The sequence below is a fragment of the Triturus cristatus genome, chromosome 7 (genome assembly GCF_964204655.1).
Source record: "Triturus cristatus chromosome 7, aTriCri1.1, whole genome shotgun sequence".
NCBI lineage: Eukaryota > Metazoa > Chordata > Amphibia > Caudata > Salamandridae > Triturus > Triturus cristatus.
This window is the reverse complement of record NC_140590.1, coordinates 124484427-124507934: the sequence shown is the minus strand read 5'-3', so window position 1 is coordinate 124507934 and position 23508 is coordinate 124484427. Positions and strand designations below refer to the sequence as shown.

At 43.2% G+C, this 23508-nt stretch overlaps 1 protein-coding gene across 1 annotated transcript in view; it reads right to left on the bottom strand.

The window, feature by feature from the left end:
* LOC146809008 (sialic acid-binding Ig-like lectin 13) overlaps positions 1-23508 on the bottom strand; it is a 349688-nt gene that overhangs the window by 173502 nt on the left and 152678 nt on the right. Inside the window, exons 3-5 of the mRNA XM_085615797.1 lie at positions 7163-7468; positions 2782-2826; positions 372-635 (exon numbers count right to left, since the gene is read on the bottom strand). Coding sequence (XP_085471923.1) covers positions 372-635; positions 2782-2826; positions 7163-7468 — 615 coding nt within the window. The remainder of the gene's footprint in view (positions 1-371; positions 636-2781; positions 2827-7162; positions 7469-23508) is intronic.

Genomic DNA, 23508 nt, shown 5'->3' with positions numbered 1-23508 from the left:
AGCCTCAGGAGTACCTGATCAAAGGATAATGTTTATGATATTCCTTGAGCAGCAGAAGAGCATCACCTGAACCAAACATCTAGAGACAGTGGCCAAACATGGATACAGACTTGATCAATTACCCACAACTGATCTTGTTCATAATACAGCAAAATGAGAGCCTGTTGTGTAGCATTTAAAATTAGAAGACACCGCCATTCAGAGAGATCAATTTCTGACCAACAAAAGTGAAATGATAATTTAGCTCAAAAAATAGCTCGCGTCTGAAAAGAAATCCAAAGTTGTGCCATACTTAACGCAAAGTCCAAAAGAAGATAGTTTATCGGGCAATCGGTCACTACATTTAGATAGTTCAATAGACTGATACTTACATTGTACAGAGACAGTGACTGAGCTCTGTTTCTGCCCATGTTTATTGGCTGCTGCACAGTTGTAAACACCATCATCTTTGGATGTTAAATTGAGGAGGGTCAGTTTAAGGTGATTAGAAAAAAATGCTGACTCATCAATGATGCGCTCTCCCTTCTTCCAGGTGAGATTAGAAAGCGGGTTACTGTCCGCAGTGCAGAGCAGGCTGCAGTCAGAGCCTTCTAGCAGATCCACAGATGTTGCATTGGTTGTTCTCATGACCCTTTCTGTGAAACATGTAACAGACACAATGATTAATTTTACCTCCAATTACGCAGCTTCACAACTTTCTCGGATAATTTTATACAACACTTAAAAAGAGATATCCAATACTTCTGAGTCATGTTGGTTAGAATAAACCGCTTTTGTTAATGACTATCAGTATATAGGGATTAACTAAATGCCAACATCTTTCATACATCAAAAATTCTCTCGCTGACTCTCATTAATTACAAGCACAGAGTGGAAATGTGTGTGCTTGACTTGTCGATCAGTGTCACTATTTCCCATCTATTACAGATTGGCAATTATTTGTGAATGTCCCATCTATGGTGTCAGATTCCATGGTCATTCATGTCAAGGTAATGTACCGCAAGAACGTAGCATTGTGTATCTCTTTTTACTTTAAGTTATTTGTTGATAACACTGAATTTGCAGCATTTCTTCTTTATGGTGCAACAAACCCCAGGGGTGAGTGGGGGAAGTTGTGCTGCAGATAACAAGATCAATATTTGCTCGGTGTGCATGGTTGAAGATATTTATGGGGATGCTTGCAAAGGAAAGGTAGTAAAAACACATAGACAGAAAGGGGTGAGATATGGTGGGGTCAAAAGGAGATTGGTTGAAGGGTGAGAGGAAGATGTAAGTCTGATGATCATTCGATAAGCTCTCTGAAAAGGGAGCAAACATTAGGTGCAGGCGGAGCATATGAGTACAATGTGTTGGTGAAATATTGTGGTTTTACTCATGCAGGGACACATTTATCATGCTATTGTGGTGCCATTATGTCTAGCAAGGTGTTACAAGGACAACGCATTGCGTAAGTTAGATTTATCAAGCAAGGCAAGGCCACCTTGCGTGGTTCTGCATTGCTTGGTAAATCTGGAGTAATTCAAGGCAGCACAAGTCGTTGCCTTGCATTACTCTGCCTTGGGAAGGTGTTCCATGGGTGGAGCATGGGTGTTCCCATGCATCCACCAATGGATTTTGGCGCATTCCCAGATTTACCAATACTGATAAACCTGGAAATGCATCAAAAGGCTGCACCTTCACAAGGTAGATGAAACAAGGAGAAACATCTCTATAGCTCCCTCATCCTGCAGAACAAATAGAAAGAGGAAATAGCCTCACCAATAAATATCCTTAGTGAGAGAAGAACTGTTCACATGAGATGAATATTCCTTGTCCAATTCACTAACAAGGAAATTTTGCATTAAATTGATACTTTTTGCGCAAAGTAGTAATGAGTGTTGAATCAGATGAGAGGTGCTGTAATTATTAGCAAGATGGAATTAAAATTGGCTACCACTTTGGTCATGTACTAAATACGCTGGTTTCAGAAGACACCCCTTCAAATGAGGTTTACTGGCTTATATTTGCGGATTCACTCATTGAATTGAATATCGACTTTAGTGAGGAAAATGCTTAGCCGATGACTTACATTATTGTACAATCTTGATCTGCGGCACTCCAATGACACAATGAGTGCCGTCCAAAAACAAACTAGTTCAGCTGCACATAACATATTCAGTAATCTGCAGGTTTTATGTGTTTCATTTTTAGTTAGTGATATTCTTCCAGGAAGATTGCTTTTAAGTGGAGCTCTCTGTTTCTATTAGTATGTCAAAGAAGTTAACTAAAGTAAAACATGTATTATGCTTTAGAACGGGAAGTCCATTGACAGCAGATTGGCTGTTCAGTGGGGGAATAAAGACGAGCCTGCACTTTGGAACGGGAGATGTAATATGTGAGGAATTACTTTACTTGAAAATATGTTATGAGTAGCTCATATTTGCCTGATATTGTGGTCACGTTCCTCTTTGTACAGTTTCAACAAGTCAGTGAGAAAATGCCCGAATGTATGACATTGGATTGGCTGGATCACTAAATTAAGACCTGTGTTTAGGGAAGTAATGCAGATGTGTAACATGCCCTCGTCTGTTATTGCAACTGAAATTTGATTCACCTAATGCAGCATTTAGTTATGTGTTTAATAAATATAAAAAAGTTTAGCTGCAGAAACCTGAATAGGACAAAATCACACACCACTCACAATAGACAACAAATTAAACTGAGAACATAAATAATGGTGGTATGGTCAGTAAAACATTGTAATAAAATGAACACAGAATAAATATGGGAGCAGTACCTTACCTCTATCTGTGATAGATACATTGATTGTTGGTGTCCCAGGTGGATCTATGAAGGAGTATATTCTTATTAGAAATAATGATATAATAAATGTTCAGGAAGGATCTCAAGACCTGACTCTTCAGATGACCCCAGCACACTATATAGCCTCACAACACCCCCAGCGCCTTGAGACCCTCACGGGCGAGGAGTTGCGCTTCAACAACCCTGATTGCTTCATTGAATTGAATGCTTTAAAAGGGTACGAGTCAAAGTAGATTGTTCCCTGACATGGGCATGACCGGTGCTGACAAATGATGTAGTGGTTAAGATCCTCCTGCCTTTCTCAGTTGTGCCAAGACCCAAAAGAGGCCGAAGAAGCAGAATGAGAAGGAAGACTTCCACTCATCATTCCAACATTTCGCTCAGATCTCTGAAGACTTCCTATTTCCACTTCTCTCATATTGCGGCAAGAAAAAGCTCACACAATACCATGCTACGAAATCCACCTTCCTTCAGAAACTCCACTAAAGATCTCATTGCCCTGTCACTATTTTCTACCAATCAATAGACTTGTTACTGTGGATCCAATTTCTAACCACACCTTCATCCAAACGGAGACGGCTAATTTACTCCCTAAATAAGACAGAATGACATCACTATGACCTGGAAGCTTATTAGCAGAGATGCTGCCAGGTCAAGGAAGCCTCTAAAAAAGGTAGGCTAGATGCAACAGATGGAATTCTTGGCTTTGCCCACCTCTACGTGAGCTGACAAGAAGCAAGTTTGATGAGTTGGAGCCGCTTTGATTTACAACTTGGTTCCCAATCCACCAAACTCTATATAATCCCCATTGTCATGATTCTTTCTACTGTTATTGACTCCACAAACTTGTGAAATATTTGTACAAATTGCATATTTTATGATGTTATTCAAATTTTAAATTGTAAATGAAAAATAGTGTTAATGAATATTTTTCACCTTGATGGAACAGTATGGTGCCTATAAAATGTGTCAAAGTCTCATTAAATCTATTCACTAAATACAAATTCTGGCACTCATGAAAAATAATGAATTCAAGTAGAGGCTAGAACATTAGCAGAAAAATCAGCCATAAATTTGACATAAATATTAAATACCTCATGAGGGCCCTGTGTGAGATTCTCCGACATCATGTCTCAAAATGGAATCATTCTCCTAAGTAGCCCCTTCCGTTTTTAAGGCTCTTGCTCCAGTAGTTTGCTTACTATTGGCTTTCCTCCCCGAGATGTCTCAGTTAGCTATATGATCACTGTTGGCATCTGGTATGATCTGTAGGTCATTCGATGTAATCCAAGCAAAAGCAACTGCATCTTTCATTCTCAAGAGATTAATACATTTACTACCATACAACTGAGCAATGGTAGCAACTGGTAATTACTAAGGATGTGTTCTACTAAAATTGCATCTTTGACGTTATGTGAAAGTGACAAATTTGGCCATTACATTAGATAAGCTTACCATATTCTCAATATTTACATTTGGGCTAGATTTCCTGCAAAAATGATATTTTTAATACATTAATATCAAAATACAATTTGAGTTCAAATTCAATATGTTTTTCTTCTGAAAAAAAAACCTGTGGTATAATAGCTTTTATCCAATTTCTTTCTACATATTTTAAAGCTTTGCAACCTTTACAAAGATAAAGCTTGCAAGGAATTAAATGAAGTTTTCAGAAGGACTTCTACATTGCTTCACATACCCATATACATTACAATGCTTAGAAATTATGATAATATTATTTGATTATCTGAATACCAAAGACTGCAACTCATGGATATGCTCTAATGTTTGAGTTCACCTATTCCATAATAACGTTGTTTCCCTTGTCACTTTGCACCTCTTCCAAACCATTGCCTTCTACTTAGATCTTTGGTCTTCTCTATCTGTTGCCTTGTTCTCAAAGTTGCATGCCGTCTTCCTCTAAATTGCAGTGTTTCTTTGTGATCTCTAAGGAACTGTTTAGCCTAGCATGCTGTCCTGGTATCATTTGTGTTCCTGTTAAAAAACATTTTTTCCTTTCCAAAAATAAATCCCAAAAGTGAGGGTTTGCTCCTGTAAAAATATAATGGCCGTGATGACCAGGACCTTTCTCCCTGCTAAAGGGGCATTGAACAGTCTTCTTGCCCTAGATGACCATGCCTCACATGGACGACCTAACAAGGAAATCAGGCAAGGGTCATCCTGCCATACAAGGGTGGCACAGCTTTCAATATTGCCAGTCAGTTCAATGGAAGTCGGGTCTTCACATCAGGGGCTTCCCATGACAGAGCCAGCTGAGAATCAATCATTGAACACTGTGGTTCTCCAACTTTAAAAATGGTGGGGGATCTCTTTAGATGTGGTGGTGCAGCCACTCTGCAAAACTCAAATTAAGATCCCTAGAAAATAGGATTCAGTTTTACGTGACATGATGGTGAGTTGATTGAAGGTGAAGAGTAGGTTGATGGCAAAAACAGGCGTGTCTTTACAACATCCACATCAACACTTTTAGAGGCAACTTCCATTAGTCATTAAATCAATATTACCAGTCAGTTCAATGGGAGACGGGTCTAGACATCAGGGGATAAAGCAGAATCAGTGGAGAATACCATCATTTTTGCTGTGAATTCTAGAAAACTCTTTTCCAACTTCCAAAGCCTTTGGGATGTAGTGACAATTTTTTTCTATATGCTTCTAATGACATTTTCATAACTGCAAAGTTTCAAAACTCTGAGTTCTGCAGTGATGATTTCTGTTTGCTATTTAAGTTAGTATGCCAGGCTGAGTATTTTTGTTTGATGCTGATTATTTCTTTCTATCCCAGACACACTTTGGCCTGGAACCTGTCAAGTTTCTGTTGGCTGTGCTTTTTCTTTCTGATAATACCAATCGTTTGGCAGCACAGTTGATTGATTTGACTCTGGGTGCTACATATGGCGCCGGGTCAAATGATGGATCATCACCATGAGGGAGCAATGAATATCTCCTGGGATTTCCATGAACTGTCATTCTTCTCTTCTTGTATTAGCCATCTGCTACCTAGTCAGTGAATCTCATATTACAGCCAATATATACTACTTAATTATGCACTTTATTAATGTTATGCATCTTTATTTATTGTCTATAAATAGCTATTTCTCTTTATCTATTGATTATACAAGTAGCTTCTCCTTGATGCTGTGTAGGCAAAATTTCAGTTCTATGGGCCAGATTTACAGTGATGCCAGGAAGTGCAGCATATCTACAGAAATGTGGCACTCTCCTCCCCTCTCCCTAGCGCTGGTGCACAATCATGGTTCCCTGCGACATGCATGTACCTTTGAACTATAGTGCAAGGTTGTCTGTGTGAATCCAAATCTAGCATACGGGTTGTATTGAAAGGGTGTCCTTCCTGTAAAAAATACTATGCTTACATTAACTTTAAACATTTTCTTACTTTGTATGTGTGCTGTACAGTGCAGCACAAATGCAAAGTCGGAAAACAAAGGAGAAATAAAGCATTTCTCCTTTTTGATGCCTGCTTTGAACTGGCATTATTTGTTGGTGCAAAACCCTGTCTACTATTGTTAGCAGATAGGGTTTTGCATCAAAAACCACAGGAGGTTGTATGGGAACACCCATGTACCACCCATGAATCGCCCCTCTGACCTAGAATAACACAAAGCTGCACGTTGCACTGCATTCTGTTACTTTTAGGCAACTTTCCTCAGCTACCTATTCTTCACAAAAGAAAACTGTGCAGTTTTGTGTCACATTTGTGACACAAACCTAGCGTAAAAGGTTTGTAAATCTGTCCCTTTGTCTTAGAGAACGTTTGAGAAATCTCTGCAGTGAACCAGCAGCACATGGTTGCCTACTTACTGATTACCATTGCTTCTAACAATGAGCATGGCTGTCTATAATGTGTCTGCAGCAATGTCACTACATCCCAGAAGTCTGATTGGCTTATGGCACCCTTATTATAGTTACCTGTTTTATATTTTTAACTAGCCAATGCATGGGGGTCTTTTTCCTTCTTGCATTAGTGCCCAAGGCACTCGTGCTCTTCCATTACTTCTAGCCCACAGATATGTTGTGTATGGCTAAGTAAATGCTTGGGTGACAGAATCAGAATCCTGAGTTGCACTGTATGTATATATGTATGCATGTGTGTGGTATTTTTATAGCAGGAACCTAGCCACAAAACAACAGAGTGATCATCAAAATTTCAGTCATTCATCTGTTAACGTCTCCAGTACTAAGATAAGAGGAAGTGATGCAGGAAAAATAATTCAGCGATTCAACCACTGCTTTTTAAGACTGATTCATCCACCAATGGTATTTGCCAAAAGGATGCGAACTGGAAGGATACTTTCATGAAATCCATTAAGACTGTACTTACATTCCACATTGAGCGTGGCATTACTTCTAGTTGATGCTCCAGCAGTGGAAAAATTTGCAGTACAAATCAGTTGTTTGCGGTTATCCTCTCTGGTTACCTGGAAGGTGATCTCAGATATGTGGGACTGGGTACCATTAGCATCAGTAACTGAGCGATTCATTGTAGTATATGCAAAGTTCCAGTCCCCAGACCAGGTGATGTTTGGGGGTGTTCCGGAGCACCTCCCGGGGGCCGTACAGTTGACACTCACATTTTTACCCTCAATCAGTGCTGGTGGCAGATCGACTGTGGGCTTATCTTGAAGACCTAAGAGACAGGAATTAAGAGATTAGTGTTGTCAAATACATCCTTAATTATTGTGCAATATTCTGGCACCTAAGGTCTCTATGTAGCTCTTTCATCTTCAGTGGGACGCCTTGCTTGACTTAGCAGCTTTTGCATACAACAGCCATTAGGTTTGGCGTGTAAAGTTGTTTAAAATCACAGCCACACAATCCTGGACATTTTTTTTGTCATTCAGCAACTTCCTGAAATTTGGAATAAGGAGAATTTAAAATGAACACAAGTGGAAACATCTTTTCCATTGCAGGAACAGTATTCCGCTAAAAGTCTATAGTCTATTTTACCCATCAGCAAATTTTAACGAAGTCCAAAAACTGTTAAGAGCAAGTTAAACTCCCAGCAGAATCCTTAGATAAAGATCACTATGTTATACTCTTCTCTGATTACCTATTCATTTAGATCTGCATTTGAATGTAGATCCCACTGCAACCATCCTATCCACTTCCAGCGATCAGACTCCTAGCGTTCAGACTCCTACAGACTCCTGGCGTTCAGACTCCTAGCATGGTGAAATTCTAGAATGAATGACAACAATAGCACAAGCAAAAATACCAAAAGGTAGATGGAACACACCTCCCCCTTTAAGCAGAGAAAACTCTAAAATGCTTCAGTATAACTGAGCAAGGAATAACATGATCTACATATCTGATGAAATCGGTGTACTAAGTAAAGAAGTCCAAATATAGGCAGGGTGGTAGGTTCCAAGATGTAATTTATTATATCCAGTTCCAGGTAAGTAGAAAGATAGTAGATAGTAAATGTGATGGTAATCAGTAGTAGCCCCACCAGGAGCAGCCTCTCTGCTGCTCATACTCTCATCTTCAACTGACACTCTAACAAAGACCACACACCAACATTCTGTGACATCATCCTACATTCTACAATCATTGAGGCTGAACAGAAAGGAGAATATCAATGCAAAGAAAGAGAAGAAATCAAGCTATAACATATTCTCTTTTTTTACATCAACAAAATAAATGTACTGAAGAAAGGAAAAATGAATAAAGAAAGGAAACATATAAATTCAACAATTGAAAGAAAATGAAACAGGGTAAAAGATAGCAAGGGGTACTATCTTAAATGCAATAATACAGTGGAAAGAAAATGCAATAATACAATGGCATGAAAATGCAATACAATAATACAACAGCATAAAAATGCAATAGCAAGAAATTGCGGTAATTCAATGGCACGCACACCAAATGCAATAATACAATTGCATGAAAATGCAATGCAATAATACAACGGCATAAAAATGCAATAATACAATAGCAAGAAATTGCGGTAATTCAATGGCACGCACACCATCCCCTTTTCCCACAAAGGAAAAGCACAACCAAGAAAACAAAACATATGCCATGAAATACTCACACCTGAAGGGACCAACAGTCTCAGGCAAAACATGAAGTAAATCCCAAGTAGAAACGTCAGGCTAAGCTGTAAAGCACACAGCACACAGAGTTGAACGTATGCCCTGAAACACTACTAAAAGCAACATAGATCCGCACAAGAGAAACTTCATAAACTCAAACACACAAAACCGAATGGAAAACCAGAAAGCAAGGTAAGCAAAGCACGTACAATACTCCTACACCTGACGTCTCAGGCACCCCTACACTCCGTACATCCCATCAACGGCAACACAAAAATAGGTGTAGATAAGGAAGAGGCGTGAAGCAAACAGCGAACCAGAACATAGAAAAGTACGTGTGGCATATGGTACTGACCCATTAAAACAGCAGAAGATGTACTGGAATACACTCACCCATGAAACAGAATAGATCGTACTGGGATACACTCACCCAAAAGAAAAAAACAAAAGAAAAATGTACTGGGATACTCTCACCCGTGAAACAGAAAGGAATGTACTGAGATACACTCACCCATTAAAAAAGCAATGAAAGTACTGGGATGCACTCACCCAAATAAACAGAAAGAAGAGTTCAGGGTTGAACTCACCCATGAAACAGAATAAAAAGTACTGGATACACTCACCCACGAAAACATCAGAAATGTACTGGAATGCACTCACCCATGAGACAGAAAGAAATGACACAAACTGAGATGTAACTGGTAACCTGTAACAGAATTCCACAGGCAAAAGAACAGAACGAACCCCTTCATGAAAGCAGCATAAGGGTACTCAATATCAAACAACAATATTATTTATTTATTTATTTATTTTAGGAGTTTTACATAGGGCTGACCTGACCCGAGGGTATCGGAGCACTTTACAACAATGTTTCATAGGAGATGCTTAATAAAGCAATATTAAACAAAGGTTCGGAAGTCCAAGGGTGCTGCGTATTCTTGAGGTAGTAGTAGAGTCCTTAGGTGGCCTTGTTGTATGCATTATTGAGGTAGTTCACGAGTCCTGAAGAAACCTCGATTTTGGCTGAGGTGAGTCAGTTGGTGCAGAGTCAAAGTGCAACGGAGATAGGGTTTGGCGTGGGGGTGGCGGTTATCCCTTCGGGTTGGAGCGGATGAGGAGGAGGGCTTTAAGGTGCATTTTGAATTTTGTGAAGGACGGGATTGTTCTGATGTCTGCTGGGATGGAGTTCCAGATTTTGGGTGTATTTCCCGCAAATGACCTAGCAGCGGTTGATTGTTTGCGTGCTCTCATGGGGATGAGAAGGAGGGAGTTGGAGCTCCCGAGGTGTCTTGTCCGACCTGCCCTCTTGAGCTTGCCGGCCAGGTAGTCCGGTTTCCCTGTGTCTAAGGCTTTGTGCGTGAGGTAGGCCGTTCTGAGGTACGCCCGCTGATCAATTGGGAGCCATTTTAGTTCTTTTAGTGCAGGAGAAATGTGGTCATATTTCCTGATTCCGGTGACCATTCTGGCTGCCGCGTTGAGGGTTATTTTGAGGGGAGCTACGTGGGGTTTAGCATTGCCGGCTAAGGTTGCGTTACCATAGTCGAGTTTGGATAGCACCAGAGCTTCAGTGGCTTGTTTGAGGTCTTTGTTAGGAATGAATGGTTTAATCTTGTAGAGAAGCTTCAGGTTGAGGAAGGTGGTCTTTGCAGAATTTTTGGTCATGTCCAGTTTGGGGTCCAGGGTGATTTCTAGTGATTTTTACGGAGATAGCCAGGGTGAGATTACCGTTTAGAGCATCCAATGCTTTAAGCCATTCTGAAATTTGTGGGTTCTCTTCTTTGTTGGAGATGAGGAGGATCTCTGTTTTGTCCTGATTAAGTTTAAGGTGATTTAGGGACGGCCAGTGTTGAATTTCTTTTAGGGTGTTGTTTAGTCTGAGGATGTCGTCTGGGGAGGAAGTTTCCAGATAGATCTGGGTGTCATCATCATATAGGTGAAAGGGGATATTAGCATTTTTAAGTATGGAGGTGAGGGGTTCCATATATATGTTGAACAGTTGCGGTGAGAGCACTCAACCTTGGGACACACCCCTGCTGATGGGGTGAAGGTCAGAGGTAAAGTTTTTGATTTTTATCCTTTGCGATCGGTTGTAGAGGAAGGACCATCTCATCGGCACCCACCCTTTCTTGTAGGGCCTTGATGAGAAGATGGTGGTCTACGGTGTCAAAGGCTGCCGATAGGTCAAGGAGAATGAGTAGGCAGCATTGATTGTTATCGAGTGACTTGCGAATATCATCTGTGATGTTTAGGATCACTGTCTCAGTGCTGTAGCCTTTTCTGAAACACGATTGGTGGGGATCAAGAAGGTTGATGTTGTCCATATGCTTGTTCAATTGTGATAGGACACATTTTTCGAGAATTTTGGACAGGAGGGGGAGATTGGAGACTGGTCTGAAGTTGTTCAGATCTGTGCAGTCCAGGCCTGTTTTTTTTTAGTAGTGGCGTTATTTGGCCGACTTTAAGGCAATCCGGTATGGTGCCGGTTCTCAGGGAGCTATGGATGATTCTGCCCCAGAACGGGGCTATTGTGAGTTTGAGTTTTTTGGTCATTTGGGAGGATATGGGATCAAGGATGTGAGAAGCGGGTTTGGAGGTGGAGATTATCTTGATAATCTTGGTGTCCGTGATGGGATCGAAGGACTTCCAAGTATTTGTGTGGTGCAGGCATGTGCTTTTGGTTACGACTGGGGGCAGGCTTTCGCAGGCGGGGTTGGTGGTGATGTCTAGTGAGAGCTCAATTTTAGAGATTTTTTCTTCGAAGAAGATGGTGAACTTTTTGCACAGTTCCTTGGAGGCATGGGTAGAGGATACGTGAGGCTTGGTGGTTTGTTGCTTGATGATTTTGAACAGTTCGTTGGACCTGTTTTTTTCATTGTCCAGGGCGGAGCAGAAAAAGTCCGATTTTTTCTTACGGATGTGCTTTTTGTAGTTTCTTCGTGCTGCTTTGAGTTACTCGAGTAGGCTAGTGGAGGGGTTGTTTCTCCACAGTCTTTCTGTGGCTCTGAGTTCTCTCCTTTCGTTGTTGATGTCTGTATTGAACCAGGATCTGGATGGGATGTTCCTGGCTTTTTTTAGTTTCAGAGGGGCTATCTGGTCAAGAATGGATGTCAGGGATGTGCTGTAATGGTCGGTGAGTTCTGTCGTGGACAGATCCCCCGTGGAGGTGGGGAGAAGGGAGTTGACTTTTTCTTCCAGGTCGGTCATGTTGATCGGGGTGAGGTTTCTGGTCCATTTAGGCTCTTCTTGGGTGGGAGGTTGTAGAGTGGCTGGCTGAGTGAGATGGAAGAGGATTAAGTGGTGGTCAGACCAGTCTACGGGCAGGGTGTGGTTTATCTTCACTGTGTCACATTTGGCGATAATGGCATCAAGGATTGCTCCTTTGTTGTGTGTTTCTTCTGTGCAGCGTTGTGTAAGGTTGTTGTTATGTAGCAACTCGCTCAGGTTTTGAATTAGTGGGTTGCTATCTTAATTCCAGTGTAGGTTGAGGTCTCCCAGAATAAGGTTATTAGCCTCTCGTAGTGAGCTGTTGGCAATCAGGTCAGAGAGGTGTTCAGCGAAAGTAGTGGGGTTGCCTGGGGGGTGGTAAATAAGGTGGCAGGTTAGTGTTTTGTTATTGCTCGTGTTGATGTTGACTGTTAGGCACTCAAAGGTGTTGTAGTTGAAGGAGTCAGTTTCCGACACGGAAATATTGTCTCTGTGGATGATTGCTATGCCTCCTCCTCTTTGGTCTTTTCTGTCTTTATTGGTGATAATAAAGCCTGGGAGAACGAGAGTGTCCAGGAGAGGTGTGAAGGAGTCATTGAGCCAGGTTTCGGTGATGAATGCTATGTCTATGTCGTGAGTGAGGATGGATTCTGCTAATTCAGTGGCATGTTTGATGGCTGATCTGCAGTTTATGAGCATGCAGTTAGTGGGGGTCGTTTCTGCTTTGGGTCTTTTCGTTAGGGGGCTGTGGGGATGCAGTGCGGGTGGATGGTGGTCTGGGTGAGTTCGGAGGGGCTTGGACTCTTCCCAGTCCGGTGATCACCTGGATTTTGGATTGGAGGGTGACAGCTAAAGGATTGTCGTACGAGGAGGCAAGGTCTGCCGCATCACTCTCAGACATGGTGTCTCTAGTTCTTTTGGGTCTCTGTGCCAGAGAGGGGATGGGGCTAGCTACCCATCTCCGCGGGGAGATTACGGACGGTCTTTGTTGAGTGTGGGTGGTGGAGGAGTGGGTGCGCTGAGGCTGTTGGGGCGCTGCGAGGTTGGCTAGGATATCGATAAAGCCCCGGATAATAGTGGCTATCTGGGTTTCCAGCTTGGAGAGATGCTGCTCAGTCTTGTGGTCGTTGAGGTATCGGGGCTGGCCCTGAGCGAGAGTGTTGAGCCTAGAGGGGGAGGGTCGTGGGGTATTGGGTAGCTTAGTGGTGGCTGTGTTGTTCGTTTTGGGTCTGGGAGGAGAGAGTCTTAGGGAATTGGACTGACTTGTTTTAGGTGTGTTGTCCGTGTGGTGTCTGGGCGGGGCCGTGAGAGCAGGATGTCGGGGGTCTTGTTGGGGCGTGGGTTCTATGTTGCCTGTGGGTTTGGGGAGGTGGGTATTCAGGTAGTTCGGAGTGTGTTGGGTTATGTGGGAGGTGGGAGCCGGCAGGTGGAGAGTGGGGATGAGAGCTGTAGGTAGGGGGTGGGTGGGTCTTGTTCTCAATGGGGGTGAGGGGGATGTCATGTGGCGAGGGGTCTTGCTGGGGAGTAGGTGCTTTATTGCCTGTGGGTTTGGGGAAGTTGGTGTTCAGGTTGTTCGTGGTGGGTTGGGGTGGATGGGTCTTGTTCTCTGTGGGGTGAGGGGGATGTCCTGTGGTGAGGGTACTTGCTGGGGTGTAGGTGCTTTATTGTCTGTGTGTTTGGGGAGGTTGGTGTTCAGGTTGTTCGTAGTGGTTTGGGGAGTTTAGGAGGCAGGTGGCGGGTGAGGGTGCGAGCCGGTAGCTGGTGGATGAGAGAGGGAGTCTAAGGCGGGAAGAAGGGGGGTCCTGTTTTCTCTGGGGGTGGTGAGGGGGATGTCATATGGTGGGGGGGTGAGGTTGTTAGGGAGTGTTGGGCGGTAAGTGGTGGGTGACAGTGAGAGCCGTCAGGGAGAGGTGGAGGGGTCCTGTTCTCCCTGGGGGTGGTAGGGGGGATGCCGCGTGGAGAAGGGCATGTGTGGTTGCTAGGACATGCCGGAGCAGAGGGTGGGTTCTGATGGCGCGTCCGGTTCTTCTGAGGGGGGAGTAGGGAAGGGTGGGGGCGGGGGCGGGGTTCATGAGAGGGTGTATTCCGGAGAGAGGGGAAAAGGGCATCAAAGGATTCTAGATTGTCATTGTTGACTTGTATCAGGGCTGTGCCGTTGGTGTAGATGGTCATCTTGGTATTTCCAGTGCGCCTTGAGCGGTACGGGAGTGAAATTGACAATTTGCAGCTATGTGAAGTGTTGGTGGTTTTTGAAATGTTGAGCTGCGATTTCCATACTTCTTGTCACTCAATGTAAAAGATAAGGTCCATTTTTAGCTTTCCTTTGGAGGAGCAGTGGTATATGTCTGCAAAAAGTGATTTGGGATGCTGTCTGATCAGTTTCTCCTTAAAGTTCTTCTTTGCTTGAGGTGAGAGGCCAGGCGGGAAACTGATCGTGAGGGAGTTCAGGCCGTGCGGAGTTACATGGTTCAAAGAGGATGGGGCGGTGTGGGTTGTCGTGGCAGAGGGCATTGTGTGTGAGTGGCACTGGAGAGCTCTACCCTTCAGGAGAGGAGAGGGTAGTCACAGGTTGTGGCGAGGGATGGTCACGCTGCATCCAGGACAGGTCGTAATTTGCCAACAGTTGTCCACGCTCAGCGACTGATGGTTCTGGAGGGGTTATGCCAGGACTTGATGTCAGCGTGCAGTTGTGGCTCTTCTATGCAGTTCTACTACCTCACTTACGGGGCAGCACAGAGTCAGAGCAGAGTGGCATAGCGCGTAAGAGTCTTCTCCTTACTTCTTGAGTTCCACGAGCAGCAGAGGATCTGGATTTTTCGAGCGGTCCCCTAGGCCCTATGAGCGGCTAGGTTCACAACTGTTCAAGGTCCGGGCAACCTTCCTGGGTGTGAGTGTTCTCTGCAAATCTACAAAACATAGCAGCCAATGGTGCATGGGAGTATCGCTAGACGAGGTATCAGGAGCCAGTCTGGCACCAAGGAAGTATTCTAAAGTGAGGAACCAGCAGTTAAATAGAGTGTTCTTCTGAAAGATGGTCGGTAACTTGTTCAATTCATATCTTGTGTATCATGAGAACAGAGGATGGGGCATATGATGAGCTTTTATAGGTCTTCTCCTGGCCGTCCCCACTATCCTACAATCTCAGCTGTTACCAGTGGCTACTTTTCAAATGCAGACTTAAGATCAGATGCTGCATCACAAAAAAAAAATGCTCCTGGAGTTGCATTGTGCAGGATATCTTCATTGGCTCCTCACAGAGAAAAACACCCAAATGTACCATTTTTCGCAAGGGTTCCCCGGGCCCTTAACTGCTCTATTGATGAGTGCCAGATTGGTCAGGTATTTACTGAATGCACTTTTTATTAAGCAGTGCCAAGGTAGGAGGATGATCTACTTATCTTCACATGCACATGCCGATTTGCGGGCATGGTGGCCATCTTGAGGACAGGCACAGGCGAGTGGTGGGGGATGTTGATAGCTCGTGTCTTATATGCAGGCTCAGGAATTATATGCAGGGGGGTGCGCCCCACTGGGAGATCAATGTGCAGCTGTCTGAGTGCTTTACTGCAGGTACTCACTTGGTGGCTCTGTAGTGTAGCTGGTCCGGTAGCTGGGCAGGACGGCCATCTTGAAGTCAGGCATCCGGGGGCTGCATGAGTCTGTGCTGTCCTGGGGGCTTGTAGACACTTTTATCCATCCGTCGCTCCAGTAGCGGGTGGCCCCATTAGAGGTTCGACACTGAGGTAGGTGCATGGGGTGAAATTCCGTTTTTATCTTCCCCCTCAAAGGTCCGCCGTAGGGGTCGGGGGCTGCGTTCTTTTTGCTGCAGGGCTGTGATCCTACGTCAGTGGGGGCTGCTGGGGTTGGGGCACTCAAGTGTTCTCCAATGTCATTGCTATCTTCCTTCTTCCTTCGTTTGTTTTGAAACCGCCATGGGGCCGATGGGCGCTGTGCAGGGTGGTGGGAGCTTGCAAGACCCAGGAACGTTCAGTTTCGTTCCGGGTCTTCACTCCCTTCGTGCCGTTTTCCTGTGAGCTTTAGCTGACGGCAGAAGCAGTGGATGTTGTTATATTCTACTTCCAGAGTGGTCCGGTGGTGGAACGACAGACGTGGCGTGGAGGTGGGGATGAGCAGGGATTTCCACAGTCTGCCGGTGATCTTAGTGTCTGAGACCCAGGCACTGTCGGTTTCGGATTGCGGGGCTCCGATCCTTCGTCCGGTTTCCTTGAAAAATCTCGCTGATGGCTGCAGCGTCATATCAGGCTTCAGACTTCTTTATTGCCTGGTCCAGTGAGGAGGGGCAGAAAGGGGTGTGCAGGGGGCAAGAAGGGATTTCCACCGGTTGGTGATCCTAGTGCCCGGGAGCTCTGTTGCGGGGCTCCTTCCCAGCGGCCATCTTGGCTCATTATACATGCACTAACAAGTAACAACGGAATCACAAAATAAAGACTAATACTCCGGTGAGCGATATCTCACCCGAAGTGAACTACAGTCCCACACACCACAGGAAAGAAGCTGTAATCACAGCAACATAAGCCTCGGGCTGCACCAGGAACCGAAGGTTCATCGTAGAAAACACATGGTGAAAAAATGTTCCTTTACGGTTATACCTGAGGACAGACGCTTCAAACATGTCCATAGAACAATATGCACAGCCATGAAATGAGAAAATGTACCCTTGCGGTAAACCCTAGCAGTAAGCGCTTCACAAATGTTCAAAGTTCAATATTCTCAGCCATGCGAGGACGTGGAAGACGCAAGAGGCAAACAGCACGGCTGCCCGGTGGTCAGGAATGATGATGGAAACTGTCCGTGTTCATAATGCTTTATATTGTATTCGTTGTGCAGAATGAAGATTAATATGAAGAAAGCCCCTATACTGAAGGAAACGGGGTTAGCAAGGGTTACAGCACAATGTAGAGTGCAGGATGGAAGTGAAGCACCAAACCCAAGATGGTGACACGCTTCTATGACGCTGCGCCGGATGGCTGGCGGCAGCAGCGTGCAGCAAATGTCCACCACATCAAGTAGTCCGAGGAGGGTGCACACGTCATAGGAACAAGCATGAGGACATCAATGGATAGGTAAGGCAGCGCGCGTTGAGAGTGTGCACGCAGTGGGAGGCTCAAGCTCGTGAGGAGTATTAATGGCGGCGGTTCAACTGCCATAATGAAGCGACAATAAAAATTAAATGCACAACACCAAAAAAGTACTCACAATGCGATGCGGACAGCCCTCGCAACAGACGCCACTTCTGTCTCCTCAATAAATGAAGAACCGGTTACACTTTGTAAAAGACATGCAGCAAATAAGAATAAATCTCCCAGCATCAGAAATGGTCCAAAAACGAAAAACACGCTTAGATTAGGCTCCACATGCAGTGACAGAGACTTGCCAGAAGAGTTGAATAAAGTCTTGCCACGCTCTGACAGATTTGTTGGTTGCTGCAGGCAAAATCCTTGATGTGAGATAAACAAATCCAGGCTTGAGTGAAGTAGAATCTGGCATGCCCGAGTTGAGGCTGACCAATATAGAGGTCACTGGTGGGTCTGGGGCTGCCAGTTTCTTTAAGAAGACTTAAATGTACACATAGATGCTTTAAGCTTGAATTCACTATGTTGCAGTATCTTTGGTGGATTCCTTATTTCAAAGTTCAATGTTCCTTGTATAAAATAGTCCAAAATTTGTAGGTTCTTAGTTCAATCGTCGCCAAAATGTACTAAGTAAAGAAGTCCAAATGGAGGCAGAGTGGTAGGTTCCAAGATATAATTTATTATATCTAGTTCCAGGTAAGTAGAAAGATAGTAGATAGTAAATGTGATGGTAATCAGTAGTAGCCCCACCAGGAGCAGCCTCCCTGCTGCTCATACTCTCATCTTCAACTGACACTCTAACCAAGACCACACACCAACATTCCGTGACATCATCCTACATTCTACAATCATTCAGGCTGAACAGAGAGGAGAATATCAATGCAAAGAAAGGAGAGAAGAAATCACGCTATAACAAACTGCAATAACAACTAAGTGTATAGGAACATCAAAAGCAAAGAAAGAATAGGAAAAAAATAGGAAGTATGTGCAACAAATTAGACATAGTAATTTAAATGTAACACAACAAATGTATTCGGTTCTTACATACTTATTCATCCACCAATTTAAGAGACCTCTCATTTTATTGCCTCAACAAACTCTGTATGCAGAAAAGCAGCATATCGTTCACTTCAAGCATAGAGTATTTCCCTCACAATCACATTACCTTTAATAGATCTATCACACTCCCTAGTGGGCACAGGATCTAAGTCTTTACACACTTCACAATCACCGTCACTACTGGGAACATCTGAACCACATGGACAATACTCGCAAACCACTGAAGATTTTTCTTCCAAAGTCACACTACTTGGATCAGAGAAATTGTTGTCAGTACAAGGATCAGCTGAAGTTTCTGAAACTTCCTTCATGGAATTTCTCATACACTAATCAGCGCGGGAATTGCGTGAGCCTGAAGGAATCTTGTGAGCTTAAAGGATCTGACAATCTCTGAAGAGGAAGTGAATCAGATACAAGCCTGCCAGGAACATCATCAACTTGGGTTTTCATATCCATTCTTCTGCCCCTTCTAGGTATTACTGCCACTCTATTCAAATACCACACTTTTCCATCACCTAACTGTAAAGCATTATGCAACCTTTTAATAACTTTTTGAGCTTCGAAAAATGTATTCACTTTCTTGCACACCTTCAGGGTTTTTTCACTCTGGCCCACTGTACGACAGCAACACACGCCAACCTGGTCTCCCTTTTTTTGTCATGATACCTTCTATTGTCATCATATATTTTTCTAATATTGTTTCTAACTTCATCAATTAGAATATTATCCATGCCAGCCTCAACTAATCATCCTGGGTTCCCGATGGTCATTGCACAGTTTGTCACAGCAAGTCAAAATTTGAGAATGTAGTGGTATCATTGACAGTAGTTCTATATCTATTCTATAGCTGCTTAGCCAATAATCCTGCACCTTTAAGCACACAGTAAAACCTTTCATCCATATAATCATCACTCAGGTTGTAAATAGAAGTTGTTCTGTGTAGTATGCCAAGTTTCTCCAAATAAGTCTTAGCCTCATTGGACTAAAACTGAACACCAAGTTTACTAAATAGTACAACAGGTAAATCCACATAAACAAATGCTTCATCAATAAACTCCAGGAGGGAGTCAATATAAGCCCTTTCCATTATCATGATAACTGTTCAGCATGAAAGAGAATCTATAATGTAGTGTTCATGAGTTCCTTTGGGTCCATGATATCAAGCACTGTGATCTTCCAAGGTTTTCTTGGTGAGTCAGCGTCACATATTGGTGGAATAGATGTTGTCAAATAATTATCTGTTATTACACATTGTGCACAATTTCTGACCAATCTCTCAATACCAATGCATGTTTAGTTTTCGCAATACCTAAATCAGTGACGGGTGCTCTGCTATGGCGGAGGAGCGGCGCCCCACTGCTTTTGAGCAGTGCAAAGTAAAGGAAATATAAAATGATAATAACTTTCATTTATTATCATTTTATGTTTCCTTTCTGGGCGGGCAGCTCTGCTTTTGGAGCAGGGCTGGGGAGGAGTGGTTTGCCCACTCCTAAGCGCAAATGAGTGTTTGGCCAGCCCTCTCGGGCCACCCACAACAGTCATTCACACCTTCCCCATTCTCCATGCAGACTGCATTACGTCTACTAACAAGGGTTTAGGTAGCATACCATTACAACAAAATATAGGTCCTGAATAAGTTACATGGCTTTCACCAAATTTACATGTAGAATATTCTACAGTAAGGCCTTTACTAATTAGGATCCCAAAACCCTCCCTAAGTGATCATATTATTCTTCTAAAAGTTTTCAATAAACACTTGTATTGGCTTAAAAGCAATTGACTCATTCATTTTCCTGAAAATTGGAGCATCAAAAACGGGAAAACATCCGCCACTGATGCTAATCTAAATGTTATGCATTTGAATTGAAAACAACCATCCTGGTTAACGGATGAGAGTTTTTATACTCTTTGGCTGTAAATAAATTTGATGGTTTTCAGAAGAAAGGTCAATTGTGGAAAATGCCTTCTCCCCTCTTGGAAAGTGGCTCTTGTTTCAAGGCCATCTCCATTTCCTGTGAACTGATGCTGATAGTATTTGGACTCTGCATCTGAGGCAGTGTCATCTGGGCCCAAGTGTATGTATTCTGACCCCTAAACCATGAGAGAATTTGCTTACTCCTAATTGACATATTTAAATCTCCAGTAAGGCCATAGTACACAGGGTAGAAAAATAACCCAATTGCATGGAAAAGTTAAATGTCACTCGAGGACTGCAGCACATGCTGTGCCGTCCACTAGACTGGCAAGGAAAGCATGGCTTCAGGCATACCTGTGTAGTCTGTCTACAGCATGTTTTAAACCTGCAAGGGAACATTTCTGACAATAAAGAAGCTTACTTTTAATATCATTTCTAGACCTGTCAGCCCTAGGGAGTCTTCTCCAGTCATTTTGCCTTCATCTTCCTATTTTTCAGATTTTTTTTGTTGGGCTTAGGGCTCTGTGCACTTTACCACTGGTAACCAGTACTAAAGTGCTTGTGCTCACTCCCTAAAACAAGGTAAAATTGGCTTACACCTGATTTGCATATTTATTTTACGTATATGTTCGTAGTAAAGTGGTATAACACATACCCAGAGCCTGTAATTTAGATGGTACTAGTGTACCTGCAGCACTTTTTGTGCCACTCAACATTTTCAGGCATGGGATTGCAGCATGAGAGCAGTTTTAAACTGCCAATTTGACTTGGCAATATAACCACCTTGCCAACCCTAAAACTCCTTTTTTTTATTACATGTAAGTCACCATAACGTAGGTGTTAAACAACCTATAGGACAGGGTGCAGTGTAATTAAAAAGCTCGACATGTACTTTACTTTACATGTCTTAGTAGTAAAAAACACACACATTTGTTTTTCACTACTGTGAGGCCTAGCTCTCCCTTAGGATAACATTGGGTTAGCTTATTACATTCATCAAGTGCTAACGTTTAAGTGGGAGCAGGCAGGAAAATCAAGTTTGGTGCCTGAGGAACTGTAGTTTAAAATCCACTCTAATGGTAAAGTAGGATTTTTAATCGTAATTCTCGAAATGTTAATTCTTGAAAGTTGGCATTTACTTGGCCTAACCATTTGGTGCCTGCAGTCTGTTGCTTACAGCTCTATTCTAATGTATAAGGTTTAATTGGATTAGACCATCTGAGACCACCAAAGACTGCCAGGGACTACACTGCTCCCGGTCTAAGCCGTTGGTGCACAATGGGCAAATAAATGAGACACCGGTTTGCTTGTTGACAGATCTGGTAGCAGAGTTGATGGTTCTGATTGGATCTGTCCAGTACTGATTGGGCCTAATTGGATGACTATAAAACTGATTACTGTACCTTCATGGTTCAGACGGTTATGGTCCGAGATTCAAATTGACCCAGCACGACCTCCTCCTGATATCTGAAGACTGTAGGGCAAACAGGTGACGGACTCGGTAATCAGGAAAGAACAACCTGTGTTTCAATAGGAATTTTAATGTGTGTGAAAACTGGATGGTAAGTGCAGTAAAGCAGTGCATGTTGGGATTTGTAGTTTGAAATGTTGTGATGAAATCCAAGGGGCGCCTTTTGAATTCAGTTATTATGTGGCAATAGTTCCTGACTTTTGGGAACAGCAGTTATTGTGCTCTTGTCTACGTTTCTCCACTTTTGAAGACAACAGTGAATGAATTGCTTCATCTGAAAGACACGTACGATATAAAGTTGTTGAAAGGTGCTTCAGTCAGATATTTTGAGTTCTTGAAGTTGTCTGCTAAGGTTAGGTGTGCTGTCAGGCCCCATCAGTCAACTCAGGATAGTGACGTAACATTTCTGTGGTGCAACTGTACTAAACACGCCTGTTAGTTGTTCATTTTTTAGGGCATGGGAGTGAGTGTGCCGGGTACAGCAAGCTCCTGCAGGTCAAGAGTCTGTTGTTGTGTAATAGTAAATAGTATTTTAGAAATTTCTGTTTAGAAGAAGCTGGCTGTACGGGTGAATACATCATAAGGTGCCACACTTTGATTGGCTGGTGAGCGGTGAAGCCGTGATGTTATTACTTGGCCTTTGACCAAGACACGCTGGTATTGGTGGGAGAATGGTAAACTCAGCAGAGTAAAGAGTGCATGAGATTAGAATGAAGAGCAACTGTGGATATTGAATAAATTGGAAATTCCTTTTCGAAAAAGCAGAAATATCCAAGCTAGGAAGAGAAATTCCCACCTAAAAGCACATCAGCTGGGGAAATGGCAACAAAGGGAGGGTTGCACATATGCCTGTGGCTTAGCCAATGGCACAAATACACATGCAAACATGGGGAATTAAGGTTTTATATTGAGGTGCACGTTCCACATACCCAAAATCAAAAACCTGAGGAGGAAAATGTATGACTTAAGACACCAGCTTAGATCCACACAATTTGAGTCCCTGAATGAGGGGGCAGGATGCAAATTAAAAGAAAACAAAGATATTTTCATTTAAAGTCCATGATGTTCATAGGTAAGCGCATAGGACAATAAAAGGCAGAAGAGACAGAGGGAGTAAGTAATTGAGAAGATAGGAACTTACCCATTGATTGAGGGTAAAACAACAGAGAAGGAAAAGTCCATTGACAAAAAGAAATCTAGGGATAAGCAGAGGTGGAGAGTGAGGAAGAGGACACCTTCATAGACAAACTCCTAAGAATATGACCATCCCATATAATGCAGAACTGGCACAAGGTGCTACAGCTCAGGCATTCAACAAGAATAGAGCGACCACCATGACCCTTCCGGAAGCTAGTGCACCACCAACTTACGCTGAGAATACTATCTCACCACCTGTCCAAACCTTGACACCTGCTGCTTTGGTTAAGTCCCATCTTCTAATTGCCCAGACATCTCTCCCACTTTAGAGATCACTAGCATGTCTAGGAGGCATACCTGTCGGAGTATTCGCCCGAAATTGGTTTATGTATCAAGTGTATTAAATCCTGGAGCCCTGCAGGGGGTGATCTCAGGAATGACCATTACAACTGCTACTTCACAAAGTACTCCACAACTTAAAGAAAAGGCACCTTCGGAGATTCAATGCAGCTCAATTAAAAACTATGTTTAAAGAAATTGTAAAAGGCCATGTAGGGATGGCTTTCTCTGGAAATTATGATGAGAATGGTTTGCATTGTTTGAGGTATGAGGCTGCAAGGATGGTGTGAGAAGAATACGCAAAAAGGGAAAGAATGCCAGATGAATGTGAATTTGATCTAACGGAAAGGAAGAAGTCTCTTTGAGAGAGGTCTAGGGAGGAGCATATGCACATTTCGTGGTCTCAAACAGACC